Raw genomic sequence first — 12,712 nt, forward strand, 5'->3', positions numbered from 1 at the left:
AAAGCAAAAATTTCTCTTTTGGGGGAGGATGGTTGTATTTGTTGGGAATTAATTGACACTGTGTTAATGGGTGCACTTAATTTTTTAAATATATGTATTTTTTTTTTTAATTCTGAATATGGACTTAGCTCTTACTAGACGCCTGTGATGAACACATTAAACAAATGCATCTGTGCCTGACAGCAGCCATTAACATTGCACAAAAGACATGGGGAACAGCATAAAACTGCCTGGTGTCAATTCAGCTGGAGCACAGCCACCAATTCTTCTTTAAAGCCTCCCACCTGAAACTCAGCAGCTTTCCCACTGCAGCCGGTATCAGAGGTTTGCACACCCAGAGATCACCTGCTTCTTTAAAATTAGGAAAGGCCAGCTTGGTCTTCATTAGACTTGGACTCAGCCTTTCCCTTTTATTGAGTTAATCAGCTGCATGTATATTTAAACATCACTAACTGGAGAGGTGGAGCACAATAAGGATGCTCTTCCCCAGATGGCTAGGGATAAAACACAACAGCACTTTTGATCCACAGTATAAACAGCAGGATAACACCAGCACGTGGCAGTTGTGAGCTTGGCTCCATCCCGAAAAGCAAAGCAAGAAAATTCTGCTAAATCCAGCAAAACCAGCACCCCTGCTCCAAAAGACAGACACAGTTTACACCCCACGCCCCTCTTGCCTGCTGCTTTGGAAAGGACCATGCTTGCTGACTCCTCAGAGATTCAGGCAAGCTATACAGACTCTTCTCTCTCTGAAATACATTCCGATACATTAATAAATATGAACAAACAACAATACTGGTTAGAAGGAAACTTCTGCCTGCTGCATCACAGGCAGCAAGGCTATAGCTACGCTGAAATAAACAGCAGTGTCTCAACATTTTAACTCCAAAACCAAGTCTGGACGTGGGTGCCTCTCTAGACCCAGCGCCTGCTTTCCCCCCCAAAAAAGCGATCTGACTGCGATTACTGCTATGAATCGCATCAGAAGTGCACTTTGTATTTCAAACCCCAAACCACCTTTTTTATAAAGAAACTGTTTGCATATTTAGCCACATGTTAAAAGTATTCATGACTCAAGCTATGGCTTAAGCCATTTTTGTCCCCTCCTATTAACACCAGACACAAATCCATAAGGATACTACAGCCATATCCATCCCCACTTTTTCAATCAGCTTATTGGCATTAAACCTTCCCTCTCCATTTAGGCTCCTTTCTCCCACCTTCCCTTTTAATCTCTATCCTCTGTTGTATGATTACAGTAAAGCAGACAACTATTATAACTTCCGTTGTAACACTTCCACTACAGAAGTGACCTTTGGTTTTTATTTTATTCTTCTTAAACACAACTCCTGCTGCGTTCAAAGGCAACGCCTCATAACTAACCGTAGCAGGGTGTGACTTGGTATCTGGGCCCTGCTGACCTTAAAAAATTTTCTTAATCTGCCTGGTTGATGTTGTAAACTGAATTCCCACAAGCATAAAAACTGCTTGGCAAAGCAACGCTTCCAGCCAGGCAGGCTGCATTTTCTTGGAGAGCGTTGCTGGTCACAGCTGGACATCTTGGCTAGAGCATGATCTGTGCTTGACCTGACCAGCAAATCTTGTAGATGTTGCCTAAAAACAGGGAAGTGCTCAAGAGGAAGAGGAGCTCATCAATGCTCTCTTTGGACGATCAATGGCTGCGTTAACATTGACTTGATTTTCTAGAGTTCCTCTTGTGTCCCTGTCATTTGGAACAGGCATGGTAAGAGAGACCTGGGACAAAACTATGTGCTTTACTAAACAAAGCAAAGGAAGGACATGTGAGTTCAACCTTGGACACACAGGTATATAAATATACCAAAAGAAACCAAGTCATAGCCTGCTCTGGAAAAAGAGAAGATGAAGTTGGAAGCTTGAAGGGGAATTAACAAGGAAGTTTGGTTAAGATGTCTTTTTTGGCACAAATACACTAAACAATATCGTTTTGCAAATGTAAAATTCCCTGGCAGGAAGCACTCACTTCATGTGAACTCCTGCCCAGATCATTCCCGGGGAAGGAGAACAGCAAAACCCCAGGTCTCCATCTCCTCACAGCTTAGATTTTCCAACAAAGACATGACCACACACACCCGACCCAACAGCACGGCCCCTGCATGTGCAGTCCTGGCTCTTCCCCCCAGCCAAGCGGGTTAAATAACTCTTCAAAGACTGTCAGGGCTCAGTCCTGTCGCAGGAAGACGTATACAGCTACAGGACTGGGCAAGCTCCCAACACATCGTGTGCTTGGGCTGCATGATGGGTTTTCCAAGGCTGCTGGCAGAAGAGCCTGTTAGGGCTGGCTGACAGGGGCTTTGAGGGAGCCAGCAGTGCGATACGGGACCCTCTTCCCTGTTTAAACAACAAGGGAGGTCGTTGGCAGGGTTCACTCTGCAGGAGACACGCTGGGGAGCACAGGGGTGGAAAAGGAGAAGAACGACCTCCAGTATTTGGCATTTACTCTCAATCCCCCCTTACAATTCATTGCATCATGGAAACATACAGTTGCCTAAACAGGCCTGCAGTTTCACGCAGTTCCTCTTGTATTTCACGGATATCAGTGGAGCCTTTTATCACTTCATACACAAAAAACACCTACAAAAGCCAAGTGAAAACACGGCTTGAGTACAAGGCGTTTAGTTTGGGACTTGCAGAAACCCAATTGCTCCATACTTCTGTAGTTATCCCTGGAGGCTGCCAAAATTCCTGTCCAGACTGTCCTGAGACCACCAAACTCAAGATGACACATGAGCCAAAGCTCCCAAAGGGAGTTTCCACTATCTATGTGAGAGGGAGAGTTTTACTGCCTCGGTGCCAGCAGAATTCTCCTCCCTCCCACCCTTGGTCTTTTGCTTACTAGTGTAATAAGCAACAGCTTAAAAAAGTATATTCTGACATGCAACACCATCCCGCCTCCCCCCATAAAAAAATTAGATGCAAAAAACTTACTTTTCTGGGCTTAACTTTGTCTTGTAAGTCGTACTGGCCTATTCCTTTGTAACTTATTCCAAGCCACCACGGGATTCCTTGTTTATCCTGAAAAATGTATGTCTACATGAACCAAGAGCTACTTAAGAATTAAGCAATTCCAAGATTACAGCCCATTTCATTCTGTGACAAGTACGAGTAGGTACGGAACAAAGACATTTTTTGCAAACAAATTGATGTGAAGTGGATTGCTGGGGTGAATGTCGAAACTTTCTCCCCCTGCCTTCCTAGGACAGAGTCAAGAAACTACGTGGCGGTTGTGCAAAGTGGACAAAAAAGCGACAGTGCTGCTGAAACAAGGGGGTGTCACTCGTTGCAGGAGTGGCTGTGAAGGGGGGAAGGATATGCGACAGAAAAAAAAAACTCCGGCCAATGGCTACATCCACTAAATTCAGGCACGGACAGCTGAAGGAGGAGAGAACAGCGCAAAACATCAGCTTCTCAGGTACCACAGTCATGGCCATGACTCAAAGTAAGGAGACATCATCTCTGCTGAGCTCTTCTGCACAAAACACTTTGGCCCAGGCTCTGCTCTACAAATGGGAATAAATGGTGTATTTCCATCACTCTCAAAAAATATATCTCAGCATTTCCCCACTCCAAGTACGCACCCACTAATCACCTGCCACTTAGAAGCAGTCTTTTCGACATTGTTTTTTTTTTTAAATCTTGATTAGAAGTGTCTCTGGGGAAACTATTGACTGCGTCTGATCTAGAAGTGATATCCAGTTTAATTAAGCTGAAATGAATTTAGCTCCTCATAGGATTACAGAAGGTTTCACAAAGGTTCCTTTCCGTCTCCTGTAGCACGTAATGCTTTGCTGCTCTCTGGAAACAATTTTTAAAGAATATTGAAGGGGGAAAAATTAGAGAGGTTGAAAAATGGGGGTTTTAATTCTGATAGAAGAGTACTGAATCATCAAACTACTCCTATAGGAATGTAATCACACGTAATAAGCTAAGCAATCACATCATCTATGGGCATTTACTAACCTTTACTCCATAGTAATGAACTCCATATGTTGGCAAAGCTTCTACCACTTTCATGTACCTGTAGACAGATTTATAGCCTATCAGATGATTTTCTCCGGCGGGAATAGTATCTATTAAAATATTTTTCACACGTGTATTTTTCACACATACGTTCAGGACATGTCATTTATCATTTGCATATTTTGGCGGTCTTAATAATCAAAGGCCCATGTTTTCAGAAAAAACTTAGCATCCTGGCTCAGGGAAAGATGTGACATTTTGGCCCAGCTAAAGCAAATGGAAAATCTCTCATACAACAAAACATTCAGTCTGGTATCAGAAGGTCAGAGAACTGAAAGCAAAAATTCTGAACTGAACACATGAGCCTTTTTGGAAACGTTGGTGGTGAAGACCTGCCTATAATTATTCCATTATGGTGCTTTGGTTACAATGGATAGGCTCCAAATGCAAGTGTTTATGCAGTTGTACAACTGTTTCATGAGACAATTCAGACAACCACTGAACAGACAATTTTTTCCCTTGTTTCTATTGAAAGGAGCCCCTGAATTATTGAGACAGAGTTGCAGGCACCGAGCTACATGAGGAAAACTGCAAGTTGTCTACATGCAGCCACGGCAATCATCTCAAATTTCTCGGTTTGTACCATGTCCCACTGCATTTGCCTGTAGGAAGTACAGTAGTACTAACGGTAAATTAAAGAAATAAAATTCCATGGGCTCTGTATGCATCTCGGAAGACCTTGTTCTTTTGAAAGCCGAATTCTGAACATTTCAACAAACCCGCATTTGGTTTTTTTTTACAGGACCTAAGGTAATACTCGCCCTTAAGAGTTTGGTGTGAAAACTAATTGGTAGCAAGCAGGGTATGGAGAAAAGCCTTCCGATAAAGTAAGGTCCAAATAATTTCTTTTGTATTTGAGGTATCTGAATGAGGACACACAACCTGAACTGGAAGCCTGTGAAAGCTGAAACTTCAAACACTTTAACTTTGAAATATAACTCAATAAAAAAGAATCTGACAGATACAAACGGTAAAGTTTGCAAGCAATAATGACCAGAACAGCCTGCATTGCCACTTCTCAACAAAAAAGAAGGAAAAAAAAAAAGTAAAAAGATCATCTTCACAAATTAACAAGTGTCATACTCACCGAACAATGGCTTGTCCTCTGGTCAGACCTTTAATTTGTGTATAATGCTCAATTACTCTGTCCTCACTGCAAAACAAGCACAAAACCCAATTTAGAGACTCAATGACTTTTTTCATGTGTGACAGCATCTGTCGAAATTCAGACGCCTGCTCAGCATGCGGAGAAGTGTCCCTCTGTACATTTCTCGCTCTGGTTTACATTCTGTTTCTTACCGATTTCTTTCCCACCCTTCATTAAGCAGCGTGGAGCTGCCTGGCTGATCCCTGCCATCGCATGCCGCGTTCCAGACTAATTAACGAATCGTTTCAGATCAGCCTGCTCTGCTGCAGATGCTGCTGCAGAATAATGGTACTAATTGTATAAATTCATTTTCACATTCTAAAGGACCAAAACTTCAAAGGATGGTTAATGCTCCATATGTAAGACAGAAGAAGTTAAACCAGAAATGTTTTCCCCTGACATTTCATAGGTGAAGAAATACAGATTTGTCAGCAATGACCCTTTTGCATTTTTCCTGTTACATACTTCAACATTTTGTTTTAGCGGAATGCGAAATAAAATACGCATTTAAGTGTCAGACGCTTGAAAGCAAAGGAAAACCCAGCAGTACTCATTCTGAAAAAAACAAATCATAAGCAAGTACCAGTATACTTGAAAACCCATCAGGTACACATCAAGCCTAAAAAAATGAAACAAACGAGGGAGTCAAACTTGCACAAAGGACATCAATTCCAAGGAAACAATATCGTTGATTCATGCCAAATGCTGTGTTCATTTGCACCAGATTCAAGCCACAAAAGTAGACCTGCCTTTCTGTTTCCAGCTTTTCTAGCTTATTTTCTCTCCCTGTCCTGTTGAGGAGAGCAGCTGGGTGGGCATCTGGCAGCCAGCCAAGGTCAACCCACCACAGAGGCTCTACTGTGTGACAGCTGAAGAGCAAGGTGCTCTTTGCAAAGCCAGGCTTGGCTGGAGTTCAGTTTTCAGCTCTTTCTAATGCACGGTCCCCACATATTCTGATCCAGCAGTTTCTGATCCAGCAATTTAATTTGAGCAAACTTTCAATGAGGGATTTGCATTGGATCTTGCATAATTTATAACCTTCTAAAAACTGGAAATGCTTGAACACGAGCAATTAACTCCAAGTCCTATATCATACAGGCTGAAAACTTTTACAAGAGTTTGCAAAACTGTTTAAAAGTGATCTTGTCATTACCATTCATAGCAATGATTTACATTTTAAATCGAATAGCTCACCAGTAAGCGAGTGATGGATGCTCCTGCAGTGTCTTGGTAGGAAAGACAGGCAGTGTCTTCAAGTCTTTTCTAGTGTTTTCATCACTAAAAACCCAAAAATGGCAGAGTCACTGCTAGTGAATCACAGATGCAATCATTAGTTTCAGCAGAAGGAAAGGGCTGTATTTGCTACCCAAGAACATGGTGCGTTGCCCCATATCAGCCTGTCATAGCAACGTAACTCTATAGGCCCTCTCACATGACGGTGATGTATATGGTGTCATGCAGACTCATGTTGTAACTCATTATACAAACACGTGATTCTCAGGCCACTGCGGCGGGAGCACCGCACCAATATTTACTTTGCACACACTCACTCTATTTGCCGAGTGCAGAATGAGCCCTGAAACAGCTGCAGAAAGAAAGCCTCTGCCCAAAAACAAGGCTTGTAGTGCTAATTTTTGCTCTATCTTTAGCTAAAATCCTACCTCTAGAAAATAAATTTCATGAAGCAGCATGGTATTTGTCAAATATCAGAGTTTAACACTGATCTGATTCAAAACAAAAGGTTTCAGTTCATATACCTCAAAATATTTTCACTGAAAATAGTTTTCCTGGACTGCTCATTCTACAGAAAGTTCAAATATTTTGGACTCCAGGCCCAGCCTGGAACAAAATAAAGGGTGCTGAAGTATGTGAATGCAATTTGTCACAAAAACCCCCAGCAGAATATTTAAAAACCTATTTACAGGCATCAGTAAAATGGTTAATATTTTCTCTTTATATGCTTCATTAATTAATCAGCTGAAACTTGCACGCCTCATTTCTGCAGGATTTCTGCATGCCTTCGCAGCAGCGCCAACAAGCACAAACATGACTTTTCTATGTAAAGAATGCATCAGTCACGTCCACCAGCATCCGCCTCGACTTCTGCACCCAGGCTTTCCTTGAAGATGTTTTCCTGCTCCTGACCTCTGTTTTCATCCGACTCCACTATTAGAGATGTCACCTGAGCTATGTTCCCCCTCTTCCCTCAAAATCAGCACCCTGTGCACCAGTAGAGTGGACCAGAGCACAGAAATCTGCTCCGTGGGCACCGCGGATCAACCTCTGCAGACGGAGCAAACGCCTACCACGTTTCCATCTCATGGCAGATGTCACATGGAAGGCGCGGTAAATTAAAGCTTTTTTTGTTCCTCGGCAAGCACAGGCTAATAATCGCTCTGCCAGCTCCTTCCCCAGCCCTGACAATGTGCCTCAACCCTGACTAAGAGGGACCACCTCTGGGGACGAGGAAACAGTTCAATCAACAGCCTATTTATTCTCCAATGTCTTTGATGAAGTTGCCAAGAAGGAGGTCAATTAGCGCCGAGGCGCTGTTGCTGCTGAGCTTTGCCGGGCCGGCGCTCTTCTGCCAGGAATATGCACTTTTCTTTGCAAGCTGGCCAGCACCCAAGTGCCACAAACGGGGACAGCTGGGTAGAAAAATCAGGATCTCTCCCCCCAACACTCAAATGCAGCCAACGTTCACAAAAGCTGAGGGAGTTTTATTCAAAGCCCATTTTGATGGGATCAAAAGGCTGCAGGACACCTCAGCTTGCAGCGAGGAGGTAGATTACCAGGGTTTTGTAGGGACACACGAAAATGCAGACAGAGCACACCCTCCTGAGGCCTCAGAAACCAGAGAAAAAAAACCAAAAAAAACCCCAAACCAAAAAAACAAGCCCTGAGCAACCTGGCCTGATCTCACAGCTGACTCCTCTCAGAGCAGGAGGTTCGGCCAGATGACCTCCTGAGGTCCCTTCCAACTTCAGTCATAGACTTGCAGGATAATTGATTATTAAAATAATAATTTCCTCCTATTTTTAAGCCTGACTCATAACTGCAATGGCTGCTGCAGCAGTCAGGGCTGGCAGGGAAACACAGTGAATTAGGAGAGGTTTTGGAAGGAAGCAATAACAAAATAGCTCATTTTTACTAAACCAAAGAGCTGTTTCTCCGTAGATTCTCAACCCTCAATATTCATAATCAGAGGTTTAATGGTTGGTCTCTAAACCCCTATTTAGAAACCTTGTTGCCAGCGAACAACAAAACGCCCAAGCGAGGGCTGAAGCACTAAGGAGGCTGATGCCGGGAAGCCAGAGCTGAGCTCCGGCAGAGGCAGCTGGGCACAGGCGACAGGTGAGCCCCCAGCTGCCACCACCGCAGCTGCGGGGAGAGGTCCCAAGCTCTCCTTCGCCAACTATCATGGGGCCAGTAGGCTCACCGTCACCGAGGCTCTGCAGAAACGCCACAAATCCTGGCGGCTGCATCCTACCATGCTCTGAAATGCCACCTTTTGCACAACTCGTGGCCTCCACGGGGCTACTCGCCTTCCCCGTTTGGTTTTCGAGCCCCTCGCCTCTGGACCTGGTTGAGTAGCTACTTACTTTACCCCCACCAAACGCCAAAACGAGGGCACTAGTTAAGCTTGAGTGATGAGTAGCAGCTCATCAATATAGAAATGTCTACTGCTGAATTTAAACCGAGCACCAGCCAGCCAGCGCACCCACCTCCCTGACAAGGTTTGTGGCTCTGAGCTGGGGTGTATAGTGACCAAAGGGCTGCAACCACGTCTGTGCCGTGACGCGGGGCACGTCCCTCCAGCACTGACCCAGAACCATGGGCCCTGGTGCAGTTTGTTAGCAGGCAGAGTCCATGGACCTGTGACAATTTACAGCAGAGCTGGACCTTCTCTGTTCTTCTGCCAACGTACAAACCCATCCAGCTTCTCGCAGTAGCAGAGGATACACTTCTTTTACAAGGCGAAGTTGGCCCTTGGGACTTGCCTTCCTGAAGGGACCCAACCTCATACCCTGAGGTTCAGACACACCATCCCATCCATCTGCAACCGGAGGGAGTCCATCAAAATGGACTTACAAGGCCTGAAAGTGTCTGAGAAGCCACATGAGGATTTTTTTTTTTCCTGCATAATTGTAAGATAAAGCATGAAACAATCCTAGAAAAACGTAAAAGACCTGGGAGAAACAAGGCACAGCTCCTTGTACGCTGGATGCCTTCAGAGTGCAGGCTGGCACACGGCAGCCCAGATCTGCTGACCGCATGCCCAAGGATTAGCATTTGGGATGATTCACGGCTTCAGGGATAAAAGCCTCAAACGGTCCTCCCCCTCCTTCCACAGAGTTCATTATCACTTCATCTGCACCACCTCTCCCCTTGACCTTCAGGATCACGTTCCCAAGCCCTCCGAGACCCAGCCGTCCCCCAGAGGTGACAACTCCAGACAGCAGGAGCGACAGTTCCAATTATTACCTGTTCCTGTTCGGTTTCACAACGATCACAAGGCGACACAGAAATCACAGGGCAGACAACCCCGGCTCCAGACATCCAACCGTCCCCGCTATCTACCAGCCAAACACACCAGTGTTCTATCTGGCGTGTCCACGGTTGGTTCTCATCAGGAGGAGGACTTGGCTGTCGGGACGGAGAGGCCCACTTGCATTTAATCTGACCTCTGCTACAGAGAGGGCTTCTTGACTGGTGGTTCTTGGCATAATTTCAATACATAAACTTAAACCACCCAGAGTCAATGGGACTGAATATTTTTTGGCAAAAGGTTTGTTTATTCCCCAGGAGAAGAATATAAGACACTCATCTCAAGTATTTTTCCACCATGGAGAAGAATTAAAGAAAACCAGCAGACGGACCCTTTCCTTCCTATTCCACCCTCTAAACGGGGGAATTTTCTCTCTGGCAGGTATCGAGCAGAACTTGAATTGATCTGGGCAATGTAAATTAAAATCTACATCAGACCCTCCTCAAACCAAACCTCAGCTTGCATTCTTGGTGCTGTCCATATTTAATTTTCCGTCCCAACACGAACAAACGTTGGGCAAGATACTGTCCCAGCAGCACGCCCTGCTCATCCGTGCCAGCTCTATGGAGATGGAAGGGCAGCTCGTCTCTAAAATAACCAATAGCAATATTTAACCATGTACCGTACTATGAATAGGAGTTCCCACATTCAAACTACTATCTCTAGCAGCAAACCAGAACCAACCCCACGTGCTTCCTACAACCCGCTGACGTCACAGTGAAATTTTAGGCATCTCGCTAAAACCCCACCAAAAATCTGGGAAGGAACCAAGCCAGACTATCGTGGCACGCTCTGCCTAAAGCACATTACTGAAAATTAAGAGACTTACATATTTATGCTCCCAGAAAGTGCTTCTTCACAGCTTGTAGTCGAATGACACAACACTCCCTGCTAGGCAAAGATTCACAGAACTGTGCTAATTAGGACCATTTGTCAATGGCTCCCCAGGCTTTTCCCTGCGCCCACTGTCAAAAAGAGCTTATGCCTGTTGCTAACGCAGGTTAAGAGCTTAGATGTAATAAGATGTGGTTAATGAGATTAGCATAAAACATGAAGAACAACAGACACACCCAGAGCAGCAAAAGCAATATACTGGACTATAATATAAGAGCTTATCAGCCCACACCATCTTTGTAAATACTAACAACTTGATAAGCATAGGACTTCAGACAACTTTTAACTGACTAAAGTGATGGCAGGTGTGTCTGCCTCTGCTGAATCGTGCTGATAACACTTTGTAAGGTAGGAATTTATCACTGGGGAAAGTGCATTGTATAGTGATTTTCCTCTATTCTCGAAGCCTCTTGACCTCACGTAAATACCTACTCTTGTGTGTCTATGCAATCATTAGAATAAGTCAGCTCCTGGGTCTTTCTGAACGTCACTATTTTATATTCGGTTAATTCTTGAAATGAATTTTAGGCACACCACGGGTAGAATTTAGCGTGGCCTTGTTTTTGGAAAACATCGACCAACCTCTCAAGTTAACCTGACAGTTATTTCACGGACACCTAAAAATCAGCAGACACTTCTGAGAACAGCATGTGACATACAAGGAAACGTGGACCTTCACAGCTAAAGGACCATACAATATTACCACGCATCGTAAAGATGCTTCAAAAACTTTCCATTAGGATTTTTCTTCTTATTCTGTTCAAGATATTCAGAGCTAGCAAAACAAATAGAAACAGCACACAATTAGATTAGATACTTAAAAGCTGACAACCTAAGTTTTCAGAGGGCTGGTCAGGTTACTCAGATGATGTTAGTAACGGTCCTGTTTCTTAAGAATAACCACCGAATTCCTTTGCTATGCGATTACAAGCAATGCTATAGCAGTACAGGAACATCCCGTGCGGCTGCCCACACCTCAGCCTGGCCCTAAGGTGACTTCCTAAAGCGACCAGGCTTAGGGTAGCATCACCGAGGTGTTCCCGTTCCATATGTTCACAGATGAGAGCCGGCACCACGGACCGTCACACTGCAGCTGGACTGCTTCAGCAACAGGTGCCTTTTCTGTAGGTTTTTGTTTTGTTTTAAAATAAACGGAAGGGCAGAGCGTGGCAACCTCGCGCTCCCGTGGAGGTTGGTCTGCCTTTCAAGGTACCACAAGAAACAGGTGTGAGGAGGAAGCAGCAAGGCACCAGAGGGGGAAAAAAAAAATAAAAATAAGTGAGTGGGGTTAAAAGTGCAAGAGAAAAAAGGGGGGGGGGTTGGAAGACAGAGCAGGGAAGGTATGGGGAGAGCCAATGGATTTAGCAGCTTTTGAGTATGTCAGAGCAGCAGGATCTTGGCAGCAGGATTTTGAAATGTGCTCTCTGACAAATCCTCTCTTGTGACAAATGCCAGACGTTTCCCATCATTTCCCAACCTTTCAGTTTATGGTCTGCTGGCACACTCAAGAAAGTTATTTTTCTATTGAAGGAAGACCAGGATCTGGAAAGGCCATGAACAAGGGGCTCCCATTGGCACAGGACAGCCAGAGCTGAACCTTAACCCCCCCTTAGGCAGCAGGGAGCTTTGCCTGGGGTAGGGCTGCAAAGTCTGCCACTTGAATACCAGATAGGAACCGTCTGCTCAGAAAGGTATTTGAAGGAGCATTTCTAAGAGCCTTCCAAACCCTGTACATGAAAAGGAACACGATAAGCAGTGCAGATGGCTTTTTCAACGCCAGGCTGCTTGTACGTCTATGCTGCGGCCATGCTGTGGATTCCCACGCTATGCTGCAACAACAGCTTTAGTTTCGCAGCTCGAGAGGGACCTGCTCCAAACACAAAGCAAGGCTGGGGCTGGGCAACCCTTCCCCACACTTAGCACAGGCTGGACCACAGCCTTGGACCCCCGGGCCTCACCTCCAGCTCCAGCCCTGCTCCTTTAGGCTAATGTCTCTGCTTCCCGAGCCCTGCCTGACTCTCAGGAGGAGCGGCAGCAGCGCCTACTAATCCCACGGGGCCTTG

General features: G+C 45.0%; 1 protein-coding gene across 1 annotated transcript in view; it reads right to left on the reverse strand.

Annotated features, from left to right (window-relative positions):
- The window catches only part of FRMD4B (FERM domain containing 4B), an 89,306-nt gene that overhangs the window by 22,778 nt on the left and 53,816 nt on the right, over positions 1–12,712 (reverse strand). The window contains 4 exon segments of the mRNA XM_009329814.1: positions 2,968–3,054; positions 4,000–4,057; positions 5,147–5,212; positions 6,401–6,484. Of these exon segments, the coding sequence (XP_009328089.1) occupies positions 2,968–3,054; positions 4,000–4,057; positions 5,147–5,212; positions 6,401–6,484 (295 nt within the window).

This window comes from Pygoscelis adeliae, unplaced genomic scaffold (assembly GCF_000699105.1).
Source record: "Pygoscelis adeliae isolate BGI_AS28 unplaced genomic scaffold, ASM69910v1 Scaffold67, whole genome shotgun sequence".
Taxonomy (NCBI): domain Eukaryota; kingdom Metazoa; phylum Chordata; class Aves; order Sphenisciformes; family Spheniscidae; genus Pygoscelis; species Pygoscelis adeliae.